This window comes from Salarias fasciatus, chromosome 7 (assembly GCF_902148845.1).
Source record: "Salarias fasciatus chromosome 7, fSalaFa1.1, whole genome shotgun sequence".
Lineage (NCBI taxonomy): Eukaryota > Metazoa > Chordata > Actinopteri > Blenniiformes > Blenniidae > Salarias > Salarias fasciatus.
Genome location: NC_043751.1, coordinates 16640716 through 16659435, shown reverse-complemented (window position 1 = coordinate 16659435; position 18720 = coordinate 16640716). Strand labels below are relative to the sequence as shown.

The window sequence follows — 18720 nt, the reverse complement described above, 5'->3', positions numbered from 1 at the left end:
ATAAAGTGTGATTTGCTAGTTTGTTCGTGAGTTTGCTCATGACTCTAGAGACATATGTATTCTTACCTACCTGTATTGTAATTTTACGCTTGTTTGATTGATTGAATGTTTGTGTCGTTTTAATACATTATTAAACATGTAGAGGTTATTAAGCATGTAATCGAATAGTATAATGCTCATCTTACAGGACTAAATGTGCACTCTGATCAGGTGTATAACCTGTAAGCAAACACCTCTCAACTTGGAAATTGAGACATACAAACAAAGAGAGAAAGAGAGAGAGAGAGCGAGGGAGAGAGAGGGAGAGAGAGCAAGAGAGAGAGAGGGACTGGTTGCTCCCCATATAAGAGCTGCAGTGTGAGAGTGCATACCACTTTAAAAACAACTTCCATTCAGGGAGACTGAGCGACGGGCTGCGTTTCTTCAGTGGGAATGTTTGTGTTTGTGGCGCTCAGACTCGCGGATAGAGGGTGCATTGCTGTGGTGAGAAGAAAGAGGAGAAGAGGAGAGGAGCAGGAAGCGGGGAACAGCCGGCAGAGACCACAAGCTGTGTGGGACTGGGACAGAAGGACTAGCGGGGTTTGACCTTGACGGGACATCACACTGGTGAATCCCAGAGAGACAGGCTGAGGACCCAGGAGGGACAGAGGCACAGGAATAGGCGCTCACGGTGTCAACCTGCATCTCTGTGGCTTACCTCAAGAGATGACCTATTTATAATCTAGTGGAGCTCAATGGTATCAAGAGGACAATAAAGGATAATCAGACCATCTCATTACCTAAGTCTCCGTGGATGTTACCTGTAATATCTCACCTGTAAAAAAAAAAAAAAAAAAAATTTGATACCTGTGGATTTTGAGCTGAGAAAAAGTCAAATCGTCTTACCTCTGGAGCTTGTGACAGCTTGTTAGTTCAGTGATGGAAGCTGTACTGTTGGGTCTGGATGAGGCGGTCTGCACCCGGCAGGGTCTGCTGTGGACCCTCACCTCCACGGCCATCCGACGGCTCCGCGTGCAGGCTAGAAACCTTCCCAGGCCTCTGCATCTTATACACACTCCCAGGTGTGTTTCAAGGCCACTTTACCAGGTAGGCTGCATTCAGATGTTTGAGCAGGTTTTATTGCCAATCTGCGCCTAAATGAATGTTCGCCTGTTAGGAGATAATTATGCAGTGACTGCATTTTGCCGCTACCTATTGTGTGTTTACATGCTGCGCCATCTGGCTCGGGAAAGTGTGAAGCTTGAGACAAGAAGTCATAGAAGGAGCAGATGATGCGCTGGAAGTCAGGTATATCCTTCAGGCAACATAGCAGCAGTCGGGTGAAACTTGACTGATTTGTGTCATTAAGCATGAAGGACAGAACTGGGTTAGAAGATGTGGCAGCATTGACAGCAAACTCCTCTAACCTGTAAAGCATTCATTGCCATTCGTTGCTGTAACTCTGTGAGTGTGAATTTTACGATTGTTGTGCCAAGGATGCTGTTCTAACAAGAATGTTATGATCGAGAGACTGTGATCGAGAGATCGAGAGAAAAGATAGCGAGACTAAACGGTTCTCTTCCATTCAAAACACACACAGACTCTTTTTGTTTTTTTTTTACAGAATTTCCAGTCACTAACTTTTCACATTTATTCTAACCTTCATAACTTTCGACACACTAAATGTCTCTCTTTGCTTCAGTCTCAACTTGTTCCGTCTCTGCATCATATCCGATTTGTTATTAAAGTGTCAGTCTTTGGTGCCCTGTGTCTGTCTCGCTGTGATTCAGCAAAATGGTTGATCAGTATTCACTTCACCATGTTTGAATTGGTACTCAGGGCTTTCATGGAGCTATTAGTATTCCCCAGGCATATCACCTGCCCTGTATGCAGCTGGCAGTACCCACACCAACCAAAAGCCTCATACAGAAAAACCCAGGCCTGCTGCAGGATCACCAACAACACAAACTCTATTGCATTACACAAATTCAAAATGAAAAACAATCAGAAATACACAGCATGTGCATTTTCCTGCCTTTTTCCTCCTGATTCCTTTAATCTCAGGATAGAAATGAACTGGATTGTTTTGTAACTTTTGTCTTCAAAAAGGGTTTTATGTAACTCCGAAGTTTAAGCATCCTGAGGGAGGGTAACACAATCAGAGGAAGCCGAAATTATTCACCAGGCCTCTTAAAGTGAAACCCATCCTAAACACACCCTCCTGGTACCACAGGCTGGCTTCTTTTAGTGCTTTCCCAGAGATCTCCCGCATAAGGCCTTTGTTGAGCTCTAAACAATACACCCAGCCAGATTGAGTGGCACAGTCCAAGGTGGAGCAGTTAATAGTGGAGGGAGTTGCAAAAGCAGAGGAGGAGGGGTCAGTGTGTCATGCTGCAGGATGGGGATATCCCTGGCTGCCTGCTCTGCCGCTCTGCCTCCATGCCTGGCTTCCTCTATTACTGTTAATGAGATACCCAGACTCACACAACCGGAGAGGAGAGGAAGAGAAAGACTGACTGAAAATGTCTCTTTTCTGCCAAAAAAAAAAAAAAAAAGCTTTTTCACTCAGTTGTTCTGAACTGAGTCTACATTGAAATTTTTATTTTACATTTTATTTCTGCATTTAAATCTAAACTCTGTGTAGTTTTACAAGTTCACCCACAACCTGGTCCTGTTCAACTTTAGCTCAGAAAACAACAAACAAATTCCAAGTTCAAACAACTGAATGGCGCTAATTTCAGATGCAAATCATTTTTTCTCTGGTTGAAACTCAGAAAGACACATATCGGACACTGACACGTGTGATACATGCTGTACTTTAAGGTGACCTTTTCACGCACTCTGCATGCAGCACGCTGTGATTGAGCTGCGGCGCTACTTTAACCAGCAGACTGCAACATTTGTGCGAAGTGTTTGCTTGCACCGACGTGCGCGCTCACGCTCTCTCACGAGGGAATCACAGGAGTGTGTTCACACTCACACATCAGGCTGAGTAGTATTGACTCAACAGCCTGCAGTCACACATTTTCCTCTGGTGGCACGACCCTTTGAACAGGGTTAGTACCAACAGGCGATTGAGGGCAGAGCCCTGCTGTACTGTTAAGCGTCTCCGGTAATTATTTTGTCATTTCTCATGCTTCTTTCCATTTGTAATGAATTCAACAGTGTGCATTATGTTGTTTGTTTGTTTTTAAAACATCATTTATTTTGTCCTACTAGTCTAGATGCCTCCCAAACCCTTACCACAGACAGGTTATCCTGCACAGGGAAAACACAGGTGGTTGGACTTCCTTCTGTGTTTACCTGCAGTCATGACTGTGAATGCAGTTCACAAGATTTTACTGCAAGCGATCATTTTGTTCTGAGGAGTTTGAAGTGACTCGCACTGCAAATCTCATCCTCAGCGAGCATGTTCAGCATCCCTGTAGATCTTTCAAGACATGACAAGATAAACATTGCAGATAAACTGAGTTATTTCCTTTTACTGCACTCGCTAATAACAGCTGACAGGAGGATGGTTCTCCTCAATGGCAAAATAAAACTTCAATCCCGGCCGTCTCCTAGCAACACCACATCAGGGAAAAGTTTTATACATATTTTAAAGCCGACATTATGTCACATCTGTGATACATATTTACTATCCATTGCTGCAGTGTTTGCTTGTCGGCTTCACAGCATCATACTTGGAATGATCGGAACACAGTTATGTTTAATCCCACTGAACTCATCTGGTCCCGTTTCCTGTGAGAAAAGTGCCGTCATGAATCATATTCCTTTTGTATTTTCTTCCCCAAGAGTCCCCATTCTCAGCGATGAAAACCAGAAACATGGCAAAGCCTTAACATTGCTAAGACACACAGCTTTTCTTTTGCTGTTCAGGACTTTGTTTTGTTCAAATCTGTTCAGCTCCGTCTTTTGTTTGTGACTTGATAAGTTATGGGCACTCAGTCAAACCGTGATGTTTCATATTTCTCGGCAGAATCAGGTCATGATTGTTCTCAGCTCAGTTGATTAAGTCTCACTCTCTCTCGTGTTCAATTCATCCACCGTTTGTTCTCATGCGCCACTGAAACACATGTCAATAAATGACCTCAGGAAAGCATCCAGAACGGGAATTCTTCGTGTCCGCACTAATTCCAAACCCTCTCCTCTTTTCCCTGTTTTCCAGCCAAACAGTTATTGGATAGAGGATGAAGTTGAACTAGTGACTTCCTACTGAAGAATGTTGATCACTATTTCTGTCTGGCAGCAGTGTTTGCTCTCAAAGTCAGGAACTGCATGTGAGAAAAATTCTTTTCCCAGAACCGACAGAGCAAGGTCTGGAGATGTGAGGGGTACAAGGCCAGCACGGATATTGCCCCAGATTTTTTTCCAGTGCTTTGTTTGTTTCTTTTTGTAATTTTATAATTTGTCGGCATTTAGCCGCAGGCATGCTTGTGCTTGATATCCCTGCAAAGGCGTACGGATGCACGAACACACACATATAAACAAGCGTCCCTAGATTGTGTTGGTGGTTGAAGTCGTTTAGTGTGTCTCCCTGGGGAGAAAGTCTTATTTGCATAGTTGGTCTGGAAAACATTTCCACTGCTCCCTTCCCAGGTTTATCAAATACTCCGTATGTGAGTGCATATGTGTGAGAAGTGGAAAAAGGGCGATGGGACAAAGGCTGTGGATTTATCAGCAAATTGAACAATTTTCTCACCAATGCATAAATCATAAATCGTGATCAATGTTTAATCTGCCACCAAAATGCTGTTGATTCAGATGTGTTTGATGAGTAATCTGGTGATCTTCAGTCTTGTTACGTGATAAATATTTAAGACCTGACGCCCCCTCTCCGCTGATGTGCCAGGGTGTGATGTTATCATTCTGGAGCCGTGTGCACTTTAAGCGTCTTCGCCACGCCAGAATCTGATTTCTCCGGTAATGCGAGAATATGTCACACTACTTGATAGGATGGCCGCTCACTTGATTAATTACAGACGTTTGCATGTCTGCAGTCTCACTTCCTCACACGCGGACCGTGCAGCCGTCCCAGAGGACTAATCTGATTCTCTGGTTTAAAGCATGCCATTCAATGAAAACCGGGTGTTGTGTTGTCTCCGTTCAAGGGAAATCATCTGTTTCTTGCGTGGTGCACAAAAACGGGGATGATATAAACATTTACTGAAAGAATTTTTGACTTCATGTTCAAAAGACGGCCAAAAAGGAGCTGTTTCCCAGATATCAGCTGCCATTTTGGAGACTATTCAGATGTTGTACATGGTAAACCATGTAATATCTGGCCTGTGTTTTATTAGGCCAAAGGGTGAATGGCCTACTTGATAAATCTGGCCGGCATCCCTTTAAATCCTGTAAGTGTGTCTGAACTGTGGCCAGAGCTCCAACTGAGTGTCCAGAACGGACATGATCTCAGGTTTTTGGAGGTGGTCCTCCTCTGTTGAGAGAAGTGATAGGTTTAACTGTAGCATTAGTGTTGGGGATGTAAGAGCTTATGATGTTTTAAGTTCAGAGGTTAGGGCCTCTGTATAGAATGGTAATCCCACGGGATTACCACGAGAATCTGGTAAATATCTGAGGAAATCCCTCCGAGGGACTTTCAGATCCTCTATTTGTATGGATATTATATCCTTTAAAAGTGTGTCCACATGTGTTTACCGAACAGAGGTTTAAAGTTTTCTGGTACTGTGAGATGACATAACATTATTTCGATGAGCTAAACATATTCATAACAAATGCTTCACATATCAGTCACATTGGATTTGAGTGAAAGGTGGAAATAAGAAGCACATATTCCCAACTATCATCTACTGTCAGCTTCCATTCTGTTAAGTGTTTCAATTATTGAATTGAAACATTCGTTTTTAGAACTGAATTTATTGGGAAAGTTATGGAGGAAAACTAAAAAGCTATAATGAGCTTTACTGCAAAGCTAGAAATGTAACTGCTGTGTCGTGGCAGGTTATGTACAGAGACTTAGCAGACATTTTAAATTAAATACATCGAACGAGCAGGAGGGGAGCTATATTTGCCCATTTCTCCTACCAGCTGGCAACAATCATATCTTATAATGTGAAAAGGAATATTGCTAACTGACTTGAGACATGACATAACACACTTTAAAAACTCCAGCTGTAGAATATCAGGAGTTATATCAGCTATCGTCATTCTCAGATCATTTAATATATATATTAAAAAAAAGCTGCATACCTTTGCCTATATCAAGTACAATCTCTAGTTAGCAGCCTCAGATTTTTTCGTTGTTTTTTTTTCCTATTTCAAGGCTTTTAGGGATCATGAGCTTGAAAACAAATACCACCACTTAACCTAAAATAAATAACCCAGTTCCTCTGTGTAACTGTGGCCACCATGTGATTGATCTGGTATTTTTATTTGTTGAGTACAAGCCATCCAACTCCTACCTTCAGATTCTGACTCTCCTTGAGGCGAAAAGGCCAAATGGAAGACATTCAATACGTTTACCCAGACGGGATTCCCTTTGGACAAGAGGAATGGCACCCACACCCACATATACACCGAGACCACACACACCTGCCAAAGGGCTCTCCCTGCAGATGAGCAGGGTCATTTTTCATTACCCTGACTCAGAGGAATCAAGTGTGCAGTAATGGGGCACAGTCACATAGAACCAAAGCTGTAGATTGATAAATCCTGCCTGTAGAGCAGAGCGGTGGCAGAGCCGACACGCTGCAGGACAGTCTGTGAGGAGATTGATGGGTATTTTTTTAACTCACTTTTAGAATTAGAATACCTCAAAGTGGGTCTTAGAGGAACATGACAAAGCACTCTTAGTCTGTGCTGTATCATTCTAGCAACACTCATCATTCAAGTGCTTCAATTTTTGTTTTTATCTCGGTTTGTCTTCCTGCATCATCTCCTGTTTATTCTCAGTTATTGTCCAAGATGTCTGCTTGATCCTTTTTTATCCTCGTGTGTTTGTGTTCATCCTCTGTGTGCTAACATCAAATGAGCCCGTACAGCCTGACGTATATCTGGGTCAGCTAAACTGAAGGATGGGTATTCATTGTATATCATCACATATCTTACAAAGACAGAGGATTTTCTATACTGTCGTGGATTTTCTCTGCAAGGGAAGCCTTCAGTTCTTTGTACCGTAAGTTCACTCTTTGTACATCTGTTACTGCCTGTTTCAGTGTCCTGTGTGACAATGCCTCCTCCTTAACGCGCCCTACATTTCTAGACAGGCACATCTCCTAGAAAGTCGTCATGACAACTTTTGTTTGTGTCTCACTCGCTCGCACACAGGGCAAGGAGGCTGGTCAAACATTTATGTGCATGTGAGTACTTGACACTACAGGATGTTTCCATGTCACTCAGCTGGAGAAGTACGACAGTTGAAAAGTTCTGTGTTTTTATGTGGAAGGGAGCTCGCGCCAATGTTCGTGAGTGATGCTGTTGTTTAGCTGTCTCTCTAATTAGCCTTGAGGGTCGCAGAACCAGGACACACACACACACACACACACACACACACACACACACACACACACATGCAAAATAGTGGATTTTTTTTATTCCAAACTCACCTCTCCCCTGCTGTTCTGTTCTCAGGGTACATGTTTAATAGGCAAGAAGAATACATTATTACCGTGACACACACACACACACACACACACACACACACACACACACACACACACACACACACACACACACACACACACACACACACACACGCACACACACACACGGGTTTGCAGACAGCACTGTTTAATATTCAGCATGCTTAACGATTAAAGTGCTTGGTATTCTAGCCAGTCACAGGACGGGGTATAGAGGCCACCAGAGTTCAGCTGTTATGCAGCATACAGTGCCCTTGAGTTTTAAGCTGCGAGCATGTGTGTCCTCGCAAAAGTATAAAAAGTGTGTAAATGTGTGTTTGTGTTTGTGTGTGTTCTACTGTGCACGTGTTTTACACTGGCAAGAAACCAGTAGAAAGATATAAAAAGGAAGATCAATCAAAGTTTCATGCTCACACATCTGCACGCACACGCACTCGCACCCGCGTGCACACACACAGACACACAGGTACTTTTTATACATTTATGTATGGGGTCTGTTACCAGCAAAGAACCAAATCCCCACATCTACGTCACTCTGTCTCTCTGCAGCAGCAGTATCAGTGAACACGGGGTCATCGGGGTCTACAGTGATTTCTCACTGCGTGAATTATAGATGAAGAGAGGAGGTGTTGGGGTAAAAGATCCTTCCCCTGTGAGTGACTCACATTCACAGTCCAGATCAACCCCCACGATCTCCAAGACTGTGTTTCATTGAGATAAAAGTCCTGAAGACATGACATCACCTGCACCTATTTGTCCCAAAAGGCTGCGCTCCTCTTTTTAATTTGCCAGCACGGTTTCATCCCCCTTTCCCGGCTGCTTTGTTCTCTGTCCTTCCTTGGAAGCTGCTCAAGTTACTGAATTACTCAGATCCATTTCATCCAAAACACAGAGCAGATGTATGGCACGCTAACCAAAATACAAGCAGGGAGACCTCCACAAGACTTACAACGGCTTTATCAAAAGTGCTCTCTTTGGAGAGGAATTCAAGGAATGTCCGCTAATCTGAAAGTGAGAGCGGACACCGGGAGAGAGGGACTCATGAACTGCGGAATAAAAGGTGGCTTGTCCCTCCTTTGGGAAATAAGCGAAGTGAAATAATTCCTTTTTGACTATTTTCATACAGCTCATCCCAAGAAAAGAAAAAAGACAGAAAACAACCACACAGTGAAAGAACACACTGAAATTAGTGGTAGAAAGTAGAATGGTGGAACTGCCTGCACGACATCTACGGTGGCCAGTGGTGATTTGCATGCAGACTGACACACTGTGGCGCTGCAACATTGCACCGTGCTCATGAGGGACCTTTATTTTTTACTTGATGTCATTGAAGGAGACATTTGCTGTAACCTTGATGTAGATTTCTGTTTTAAACAACTTTATTCTCTATACAAGAGCCCATGCACACGTGTACACGTGACCCAGTTTAAGCAGCCTCATGGTCTATGCATTACTAAGAGCAATGCAATGCTTTCAGTGATGCAAAGATCAAGCCTATAATGGATTAAGAGAGCAAAATAGGGAAAAAATGTGGAAAAGCTTTAGGATAATGTGAGCATGAAATATATGGGTGAACACAGATGAGCAGTCTCTTTGAGTTTTACTAATTATCGATTACAGGAGATAGGCTATCACATTTTGCAGATCTGAATTAAAACTTCAGAGCTCAGTCTTACTGGTACAAAATAGCAGCTTTCAGTAAAGTTCTTGATTATGGTCGGATTAGATTTTAACAGTGAATCTTTGTAAAGAAGTAACACGAGTTTGTCAGACCATCAGAAAATCAGCACAAGTACAAGCTGAGGTTTCTAATGTTATGACTAGGAGGGATATTCAAATCTACTGTACCAATACAAAATAGTCTGTCCTCCTGTGTTATCTGCACTCCCTTTATTTTCCTTTCACTTTCACATAACATATACACCATGCAAACCGTTGGCTCATGGTTTGCATAATATTTTCAGGGCTTTTTTTGACAGGTGTGTGTGTGTGTGTGTGTGTCTAAGCATGTTCTTTGATTCTGTCACGGAAACAAAGCTCACTTTAAGATGTGAAGACAGGTCTGCGGTATCCATGTGGTTTTATCATAACAGAGGTTTGGATCTCCCAAAACTTGATAACTTTGCTGTGTCTGCTGAAACACCTCACAGCAATGTGTCTGTGCAAAGCATGCTGTCAGTTTTAATCTAGGTTGTAATCCTGTGTTACAAAAAAAATGGGAAAAGTGCTTTTTGGTGAAAGTCTGGGAACTGTGCTTTATAGTGAGAAACGAGAACAAAGCAAAACTGGCTACAAAAATATCTCCAGTTTGTTTGAAGTGCCAGTATGTTTCTGATTTTAAAAACGCCCTAACTGGAACCACATTTTGGTCCCAAAGTCACTCACGGGCAGGGAGGGTGGAGCACTCACCCACACACAAAAACATATGCACACACACACACACACGCTCACACTTGCGCACATACACACACTTGAACAAACAAAACAGATCTCTCCGGGTCAGTCTTCTCTCTAGACATTCCTGGCTGCCTTTGCCTGACCCTCCCTGCTCCATCTCACTCTGCCACTACGTGAAGCACTAGATGTGGGAAAAGACAGGATTTAGCCCTGCTATTATTTCTCCATCAGGTTTTCAATAACCCATTGAACTGAGCTGAAACTGTAGTCTACTGAGAGAGCCCCCCCCACCCCCCGACTCTTATGTCGTAAGCTAATCTGCACCATATGTAGATGCTGTTACATTAAAAGTGCAGACGAGTCATAAAGCCTATTCAGATATAATGATCTCAGCATCATAAATCACCATAGAACTGCTTATGTCAGACGATGCTTGCTCTCAAAGTGACGCGTTTAAGAGCGCGTGTTTATTTAGTCTCAATAAATACGAGGGAGAAGCAGACGACGGCAGACGGTGGAAGACAGAGAGGGGAGCGCGGACCGGGTGTGTGTCAGTCTGAACTGCCTACCGCAGCGTCCCAGCGTCAGGGTTAAAGAGATTCTCCATCTTGCTTCAATTAACCGTCCAGCAGTGTTTATATCACACTCACCCAATATAGGTTACCTTTCCTAGCGCATACCATCCACCCCGTTTCCCCACACGACCCTAAAACCCGACTCCAGTGTCCACCCCTTGGTAAACCTGCCTCACCCTTTTGGTATCTTTCCCCTTTTCGGACCCAAATTCACCGGATCAGTGCCTCATTATGACCACGCCACAGCCGAGAATAGATACCCGCTCACTTCATAACAAGACTCACTTAGGGCCCCAGATATGTTGCACCTACAAGTGTTTCTCACCTTGTGCTTCTTGGCAATATTTTCTGCTGTAGGTCATAGAAAGGTGAGCATGTATAGAGGAGATAAGGGGTATGAGTGCTGGATAGTGTCTCACTAAATCACAGCTGCTTGTTATTGTCCCTTCCTGCCTTGCTTCCTTTCTTCCTTCCCTCTCCACTCAGTCTTATATTGTCAACCTGCCCCCACTCTCTTTCAGCAAATCTGGAGCTGCTCAGGTTTATTCCAAACAGGAACAATAGGTCAGAAATTTATGAAGTACAAGTGTTTAGGATCTTTCTTTACAGTTTTTTTTTCCCCCTCTCGTTCTCCTATTCTGTCTTCACCGGGTTTTCTCAATCCCCCATCGATTGCTTTGTCCCTTTTATTCTCTCTCCCTTGCAACGGTCAAACAACGGGGCCCTTGTGATAGCAAACTGAGGAAGCCACCAATAAAGGGAGATATGTATTTGACCGGCGAAAGGGAGCGAGGGACGGATGTGTGTATTAAAGCCAAAGAAAGAGTCATCTGGAGATGTTTAAGTTGGACAGGGCAGTTTCCGGTGTCTGGAGCAGGCCAAAAATATCCAGAAACAGAAAAAAACTCAAGCAGGAAGGGAAAGGATACACGTCCTCCTTTCTCTTGTGACCCTGTGCTTTTAGCAAACTAAGCTGAAATTTTGGATAGAAGCTCATGTCCTCATTGAAACAAAACTGCTCTTGTTAAGCACAATATATTCAATCACATCTTGGTGCTGGCTTCGTGTCTGAAAACTAAATAATTCTTGCAAAATAAGACTGCAGCTATTTGTCAGACTTGCTGCAGCTGTGTTTCTCTCAAACCTTTAAAAAAACTAAGTTGATCTTTGAATTTCAGATAGTCAGGGGTTGGCATCTTGCATAAATGACATCTCAGTTTTTGTAATACAGGAACTATGTTTGCTGTAATACAACAGAAGACACAGCAGCTGAGTCATTCAAACATAGGTGCCCTATAGGCTCAGCCATGCCTTTGGCGCAGACATTAGTATCTATTTATGGTACCATAAACCGGATTGATTTTGTTATGTTAACAACTTGTGGTTTCAACGGCTGCTTTTCCAGCTGTGTAAAATGAACACAAGCGCCCAATTTAGGTCATACAAAAAACAGAGTGTCAGCCCAACGGCTGCACTGGACCCGAAGTCCAAAATTTATTCCAGCCAAACCTGAGAGCAAGTAGGTTAGTGTTTAACGGCGCAAACGAGAGAGAGGCCACAAACTGCACGGAGAGAGGAAGAGTGAATCCCTCACATGCAGAGGAGATATGAATCCAACAATTTTAGGCCTGTGGAAACCTGTCAAAATACATGAGGTATGAAAGTGATCAGTCATATGGGGATAGGGAACCCTGACTCCCACACAAACAGAGCATTCCTGAAAAGTATGCAGCTCATTCTTATTTATCATTTGTTGCAAAAGCAGACTTTGTGTGTGTGTGTGTGTGTGTGTGTGTGTGTGTGTGTGTGTGTGTGTGTGTGTGTGTGTGTGTAGAACACACACGGATAGAGAGATCTGCAGTTTCTCATGGTTGTGAGCTGCAGCAGAAAATTCCCCCTCATCTCCTCCTCTCCTCCCCGCCCCCACATCTTGCCTCCATTATTCCCGTGTTTTCGAGAGCAACTCCGGTGACAGCGAGCGGCGCGGCCGCGCGAGTAAAGGCGGACAGCCCGTAGCCGTCCTCCGGTGGTCCCCCTGCGGCTGCTGACCGGTGGTACGGTCTCCCGCCACCCCGCACGTCCACGCGCCGTTTGCGAGCACGGTGCCGGTAGCGAAAAGAGGAGGAGGGAGGGGGGTGGGTGCGTAGTGGGGGCGGGAGGGGGATCGGCGGACCGGGACTGGAGCACCGCCGCGACTCTCTTCTCTCTCCTGCCTTCCGTAGAGGAGGGATGAGAGACGGAGAGAGAGAGAGAGAGGAGAGGGGGAGGACAGACGAGCCGCTTCCGAAAACCGTAATTTTTTTTTTTTCGGCGGAGAGATGAGACGCCGTAGTGTCTCCAGGCTCCGCGGACCTCCAGCCAGCTGCGACGCTTAACTGACGTTAACTCATGGTCACAAACATGGATGCTGATGTGCCGCTTCCTCTAGGCCAGCCGGGGACTGGGCTGTTTTTTGATGGTTTTTTGACTCGACTGGTATCTTTTTGGGATTAAACGATTTTTTTTTTAATTCTCTTTTCCCCTCCCTCCTGGAGCCGGTCACCGTGTGGGAGCATTTGTTAGCAAGGTACTGATGATAATGTTTACTGCAGGCGCTGACCGAGCATCACTGTTACTGCGTGTGTGTGTCTGTGTGTGTGTGTGTAATTTAGCTGTCAGCTCCACCGAAATAATGAAACATAGGTGCTTTATGTCCCTTCATTTTCATGCCAGGTCCTTTCTGATCTCAGTGTTTCTGTTCAGTGACTCAGGCCAGAGGATCCATGTTAGCCAATTCAGACCTGACAAGTAATGGCTGAGAAATGTTGGTGGATTACATGCAGCATGAATCACACGCCACCGGAGCCAGGTGATGAAGATGAGCCCTCACATGTGTTACTTTCAGCTTCATTAATGTGGACATGTTTCAGGGACCTATAGTGTCAGGATGCTTGTCAAAATGTGTCCGTGCAGCTGGGAAATTGTGAAGTTACCAGTTGGGAAAGTACCATTTCCTAGAAGTGTTTTTTATAGCCAACCAGATTACTCCAGGGAAATCTACAGAATCACTGCTGGTTCACAAGCAACAAAGGCTAGGCTAACAAAAATCTGTCTGTTTTCACCAGAAATTCAGCAAAGCTTGTTTATTACATAGTAAATAATTAAAGGTTGTGGTATTGAGTGAGACTACATTAGGTTTTGAGAGCTCTGATATGCTTCTCACTTCTTTGATTGGAAGTTCCCACTATGAAAGAATTCCGAAGTATTTTTGACACTGGGAGGTGGGACTTTTCCCACTTCTGTTACTCATAAATGCAGCAAATACTTCCAGTGATTTGAACTGTCTGCCTGAGATGTGGCTCGACATTACATTAAGTTGAAATAGTCATCATTTTCAAGCTTTTCAGTCATGTTTAATGGCACTGAGCTATTCATAGAGACTTTATTACATTTGGTTTAGCGATGGATTGAAGCTCAGTAGCATGTGGCCAAGACCACAAAGTGAATTTTATGACTAAAACCAATAAGTGTCTGTTCCTGCCAGATTGGGCTGCCTAATTTTAGCCTCAGGGTAGTGATTTGTTACCTTGACGGTAAGGCTTTACCAGTATTCCCAGGTGCCTCGAGTAGAATGCCAGTGTGAACTAATCTATGTGTTTGTACACTGACTCTGCATTGCAGTTTAAAGCATTTGTTCTTTTTAAACGAAGTCAGTATATTGTACTTTCACCCTCTTTGTTTAGCAGCAACTTTGGATTCACTTGCACTTCAGATTAGTGAAAATATTCTAAATGTATTTGCCAATATCAGAGGTCATATTCACCATTAACCTACCACTCAGTTGTTATTGCTAGTAATTAAAATTTACTGTATACAGCATAAACATGGAGAAGTTTTGGAAGGGTAATGTAACTCAAAGTCAGGAGGGTTTGAGATGAAAACAAAAAGGCAACGCTGGAAAATGCAGGGGTGTGTATGTCACAGACTGTGTGCACAGGTGCACCCAATCCAAACCCTCAAACCACAGGAGATCAATGGTGTGTGGGAAGGCAATGCCAACTCTGCAAAGCCACCAGAAGCCACACACACATGTCAGTCCCCGTTTAGGATCGTTCACATAGAGACGAGCATAAAGGCACAGCTATGTCATTTCTCTTCCTCTCCTTTTTCTGGTATCTTCATCTCTTTGCTAAACTCTCACATCCAGGCTCCCGCTTTAATGCAAGCTGGCACAAATGGTGAGAAAGTAAGCGCCCGTTAAACCCAAACCCTGTTGCAGACACACCCATACCAACTCGGAATAGCCTCGAGAGGCCAATATGATCCTCACGGTGATAAGTTACAAACCGGTTACGCTTGTGTTCATGTTTGTGTCAACTGCGTTTTTTTTTGGGAGTGAATTCTCATGAGTTGGTTGAGACTGAGAGCGTCTTATAGTTTTTCCTATATTACTCAGCTGCTTCACACACCCCCACATGCTGTCACCTCCTCCGGTCCCCATCTCCCAGATGTGAGGGAAGTGTAGGAGGAGCCACAGGGTGTTTGTGCTTATCGGGGTGCTCACATCCTGTTACAATGTGGGAGAAACTCAACATGTGCTGAAAAACACCAGGACACTCTGGCCTCTGGACCTTGTTTTGAAGTATCTGACTATATGTTAAAGTTGTAGCCCTATTTGTTTGCTGTACCTCATATTCTCAGGCACATTTGTAGTGACGGGCGGTTGTGTCTGTCACATGAATTGTTTGTTCAAACTTTTGCTTTCCCGCAGTTGGCTGCCTCCCCAATGCACCTGCTTCAGTGTTTATGCCAGAAATTGACAGATGAATACTATCAGTCTTGTTTTTCTTCCGTGGTTCTACTCAGCAACACAGGAAAATATATTACAGAGAACATTGTCAACAGCCATCTTTGCTTGTTGTGGTCACTAGTTCATTGATGGTAAATGGATTTCCTGCTAAAGGAGGAATGTGAGAAATGTCCGTGAGGAACAGAGAGCGGGATGTTGTCTCTATTGGCCCATTGTGTGCAGTTAGCTCCGCTAACCTTGTTATGATATTATTGAGATAATGCACAGGCATGTAAATCCAAGTTTGGCATACACCACATGGCTCACACAGTGCACCAATTGATGCTGGGATTCACATTTTTCTTGTTTCATGCGATAAACCGGAATAGTAATTTTTTCTGTGACATTGAAGAAATCCTGTTTGTGTGTGGAAACCCAAACAAATGTTGGGATTTTGATGCATATCAGCATGACTCAATGTATTAAGGTGGTTTAGTGAAACAAATGTAATAAGAAACATTTCTCTTTGCTGTTTTTCTCAGATGACAGAGGGAAGGCGATGTCAGGTCCATCTCCTGGACGACAGGAAGCTGGAGCTCCTCGTACAGGTAAAGACCTCTCCCTCGCTCCTTCCAGCATTTCCTTTTCCTCCTCCCCTCCTTCTTTGCAGATTTCTGTCTCTTAGAGCCAGGTAGACGTGATGTTTACTGTCCTCCGGGATTTGATTCATGCTGACAAAGGGAAATTCTACAGCAGTAGGTGATGTTGTGCTTTTGTGCTGCTTACTTGATCTTTCTCCACACTTTGTGAAAAACACAAGCAGGCATAACGCTTGTAACTCTGATTTTCTGTCCTTGTTCAAGCAATGCCTCCCGACAGTGATTTCAGATCTAATCAGTCAACGGTACCAGGATTTACTTGGTCCAAACTACCCTGTTTCTGGGTTTTCACTGTGTCTGCCAGGCCTCTCCACAATTATTTGAACACAAAAACAGATTAGTAATGATAACAAAATCTTTCTGTTTACATACAATCTTTTCTGTACTTACGTTTTCACCAAATGAAGCATTTAAAAACAATTGAATCTTCCATGAAGAGCCCCTTAGCCTCCTCCTAACCTCCCCCAGCTCCCTTTGGTCTGACCATTACTTGATTCCTCTGGAAGAATAGAAAGACAAAAAGACAGTAATTGCCCTGGAACAGGAGAAGAGGACGGAGCAGAGAATAGAAAGATTGACGCAAAAACTCAGTAGGTTGAGAGCGAGAGAGAAAAGTGAGATGAGAGCTCAGCAGTGGAGAGAGAGGAGATGACAATGAATGGATGGGAATAGAGAGGAGAAAATGGAGGAGACTGCCAGGGATAGGTCTGCTGACTTTCTGATTTGATTACTCTGCCAGAACTGATCCTCTCTTTAAAATTGGTGCCTCTTTCTGGTTCTCTCCCACTTTTCTCCTCTCTATGTCGTTGGCTCGCAGCTCCTCACCCTCTTTATTGTCTTTTCTGATTCATCCACCTGCTTTTTCAATGCTCTGCCTCCCTTTGCGGCAAATCTCCAAACACATCTGCTGCTGCTCCGTATCTCATCCATCCATTCTCTCCTTTGATTCGTTCCTCATCCTCTCGGTGGCCGATTGAGGTTATAACGAGGACATAAACACAGACAGCCGCGGCCTTGAATGCAAAGACTCTCGGCTTTACGCTGCGTTTATTGAAGGAGTTTTACAGGGACAGCACAGAAATTGTGTATCAACTAATGTACACAGTAACGTTCTCCTGACAGTTTGACAATTGTATTAACAAAAGAGCGTGAGACAAAGGCCAGAAAAGTGTTTGTTTATTAACAAGCATAAATCGTGACACTGCCGTTTCTTTTTCCCTATTGCTGTCCGTCCGTCCTCTTCTCTGTTGGGCAGACGTTCTGTAGGTCAGTGAGTTGTGAGCAGGACCATAGAGAATTACACTGTTTTTCTTAGAAGTAGTTTGTCTCCCACCTCCACTAGAAAGGATTGTTATGAGCCATGCACCTTGTTCATAAGCAGTGACAGCAGTTGTATATTTCAGACATAATAATGCTATGAAAGTCTTCACTTGATCATGCAGCAGCGATTGGGTTCAGTGTGTGATGAGGTTTAGTCATTACGCCAACTCAGCTCGTCTCCTAAAGGGTTGGATCTGACTTCTGTCACTGACTGTAACGCTGGCCAGCTGTTTAATCCCAAAAGTGTCATTCACCCTTTCCCTCTTCCTTATCCGCTTACTCCTACATTTGACGGCGTGTCCTCTGTGGTTTGTTTATGGAGCAATGCCTCATTGGTAGAGAACTATGTGCCGGAGGGACAGCTCACCTATCGGCCGTGTTATAAAGATAAAAACTAACCAGCGAATAAAGCACTGCGAGAAACGACATGTTGACCAACTTTATTTTCCAATTTCTTGAATGAAGGGTGATTGGTATTTTATAGTTAAATCGATGCAATCTGTGTCTAAAGATAACTGCACTTATTAGTCTTATTAGTCTTCACATTATCAGGTTATAGAATTGAATTAACGCACGACGTGTAGCCACAGCCTTGTCCTTACACAGCCTGAGACGGCCTCGGATAAATCAGTTAGCACCTTATAAATCTAAGCATTTCTGAAAGCGCAGAGGGTCTGGTCAGCTTCCTCCAGAGACCGAGCTCTGCCTTGCCGCCAGCCAGGCAGCCAAGTGAGCCACTGTTGTGTTTGCCACTTGTCTGTGGGTTAGCTTTTGGGTGTCTCCTCCTCACTTCAACCTCCCTGTAATTCGTGCACTTTTAATAACCTGTGCTGCTGAGGAGGCACAGGCTAAACGTCTCTTAAAAGTATTACTGTCTAAGCTAGCAGAGAGTGCTGCTCTCTGATGGATGGCTCCGTGGTGTGTGTGTTTGTAAAATGTGTCTGCGCTGGCTGTCTATGTCTGTTGGGTCTGACTGTTTTCATGTTTATCGTAACATATCACTGAGTAAATTGCCTGCCAGTCACTGTGTGTATCACTTTTGGTATCTTCCACAACAATATCACAGAACTGGTTTCTGCAATCTCACAGATGCGCTGTAGTACATGCTTGTGCAAAGGGAGGGTATCGTCACTTGAAGAGGGAAGCAAACTTAATTATACTATCCGATGCTCCCAGTGTGACTCCACAAGCTACTTGGTATTCATAACAAGTTTGATGAAAGAAGCCCAATGCAACCTTGCTGGAACGCTTTCCATGTTGTTTTTCATCATCAGTTATGCTCTTCTGATGTTTGACTGTGTATCCTGGGCCTGTTTTATCCTCATATCATCTTTCCAATGGTTTACTGCATGTGGCCATGTGTCCCTGTCGCCCACTCATTCTTTGTTCCCCTGTGGTGGAATGGATGCTGTTTAATTGAT

The 18720-nt window shown here is 43.9% G+C and overlaps 1 protein-coding gene across 11 annotated transcripts in view; it reads left to right on the top strand.

Moving 5' to 3' along the window:
• frmd4a (FERM domain containing 4A) overlaps positions 1-18720 on the top strand; it is a 96381-nt gene that overhangs the window by 49081 nt on the left and 28580 nt on the right. For 5 of the 11 annotated variants that reach the window (XM_030096863.1, XM_030096864.1, XM_030096862.1 and 2 more), the window contains exon 2: positions 15863-15928. In XM_030096863.1, coding sequence (XP_029952723.1) covers positions 15863-15928 — 66 coding nt within the window. Of the gene's footprint in view, positions 1-894; positions 1087-12894; positions 13119-15862; positions 15929-18720 lie in introns of those variants that run through there. The other 6 variants (XM_030096867.1, XM_030096857.1, XM_030096855.1 and 3 more) reach the window with 4 other exon arrangements.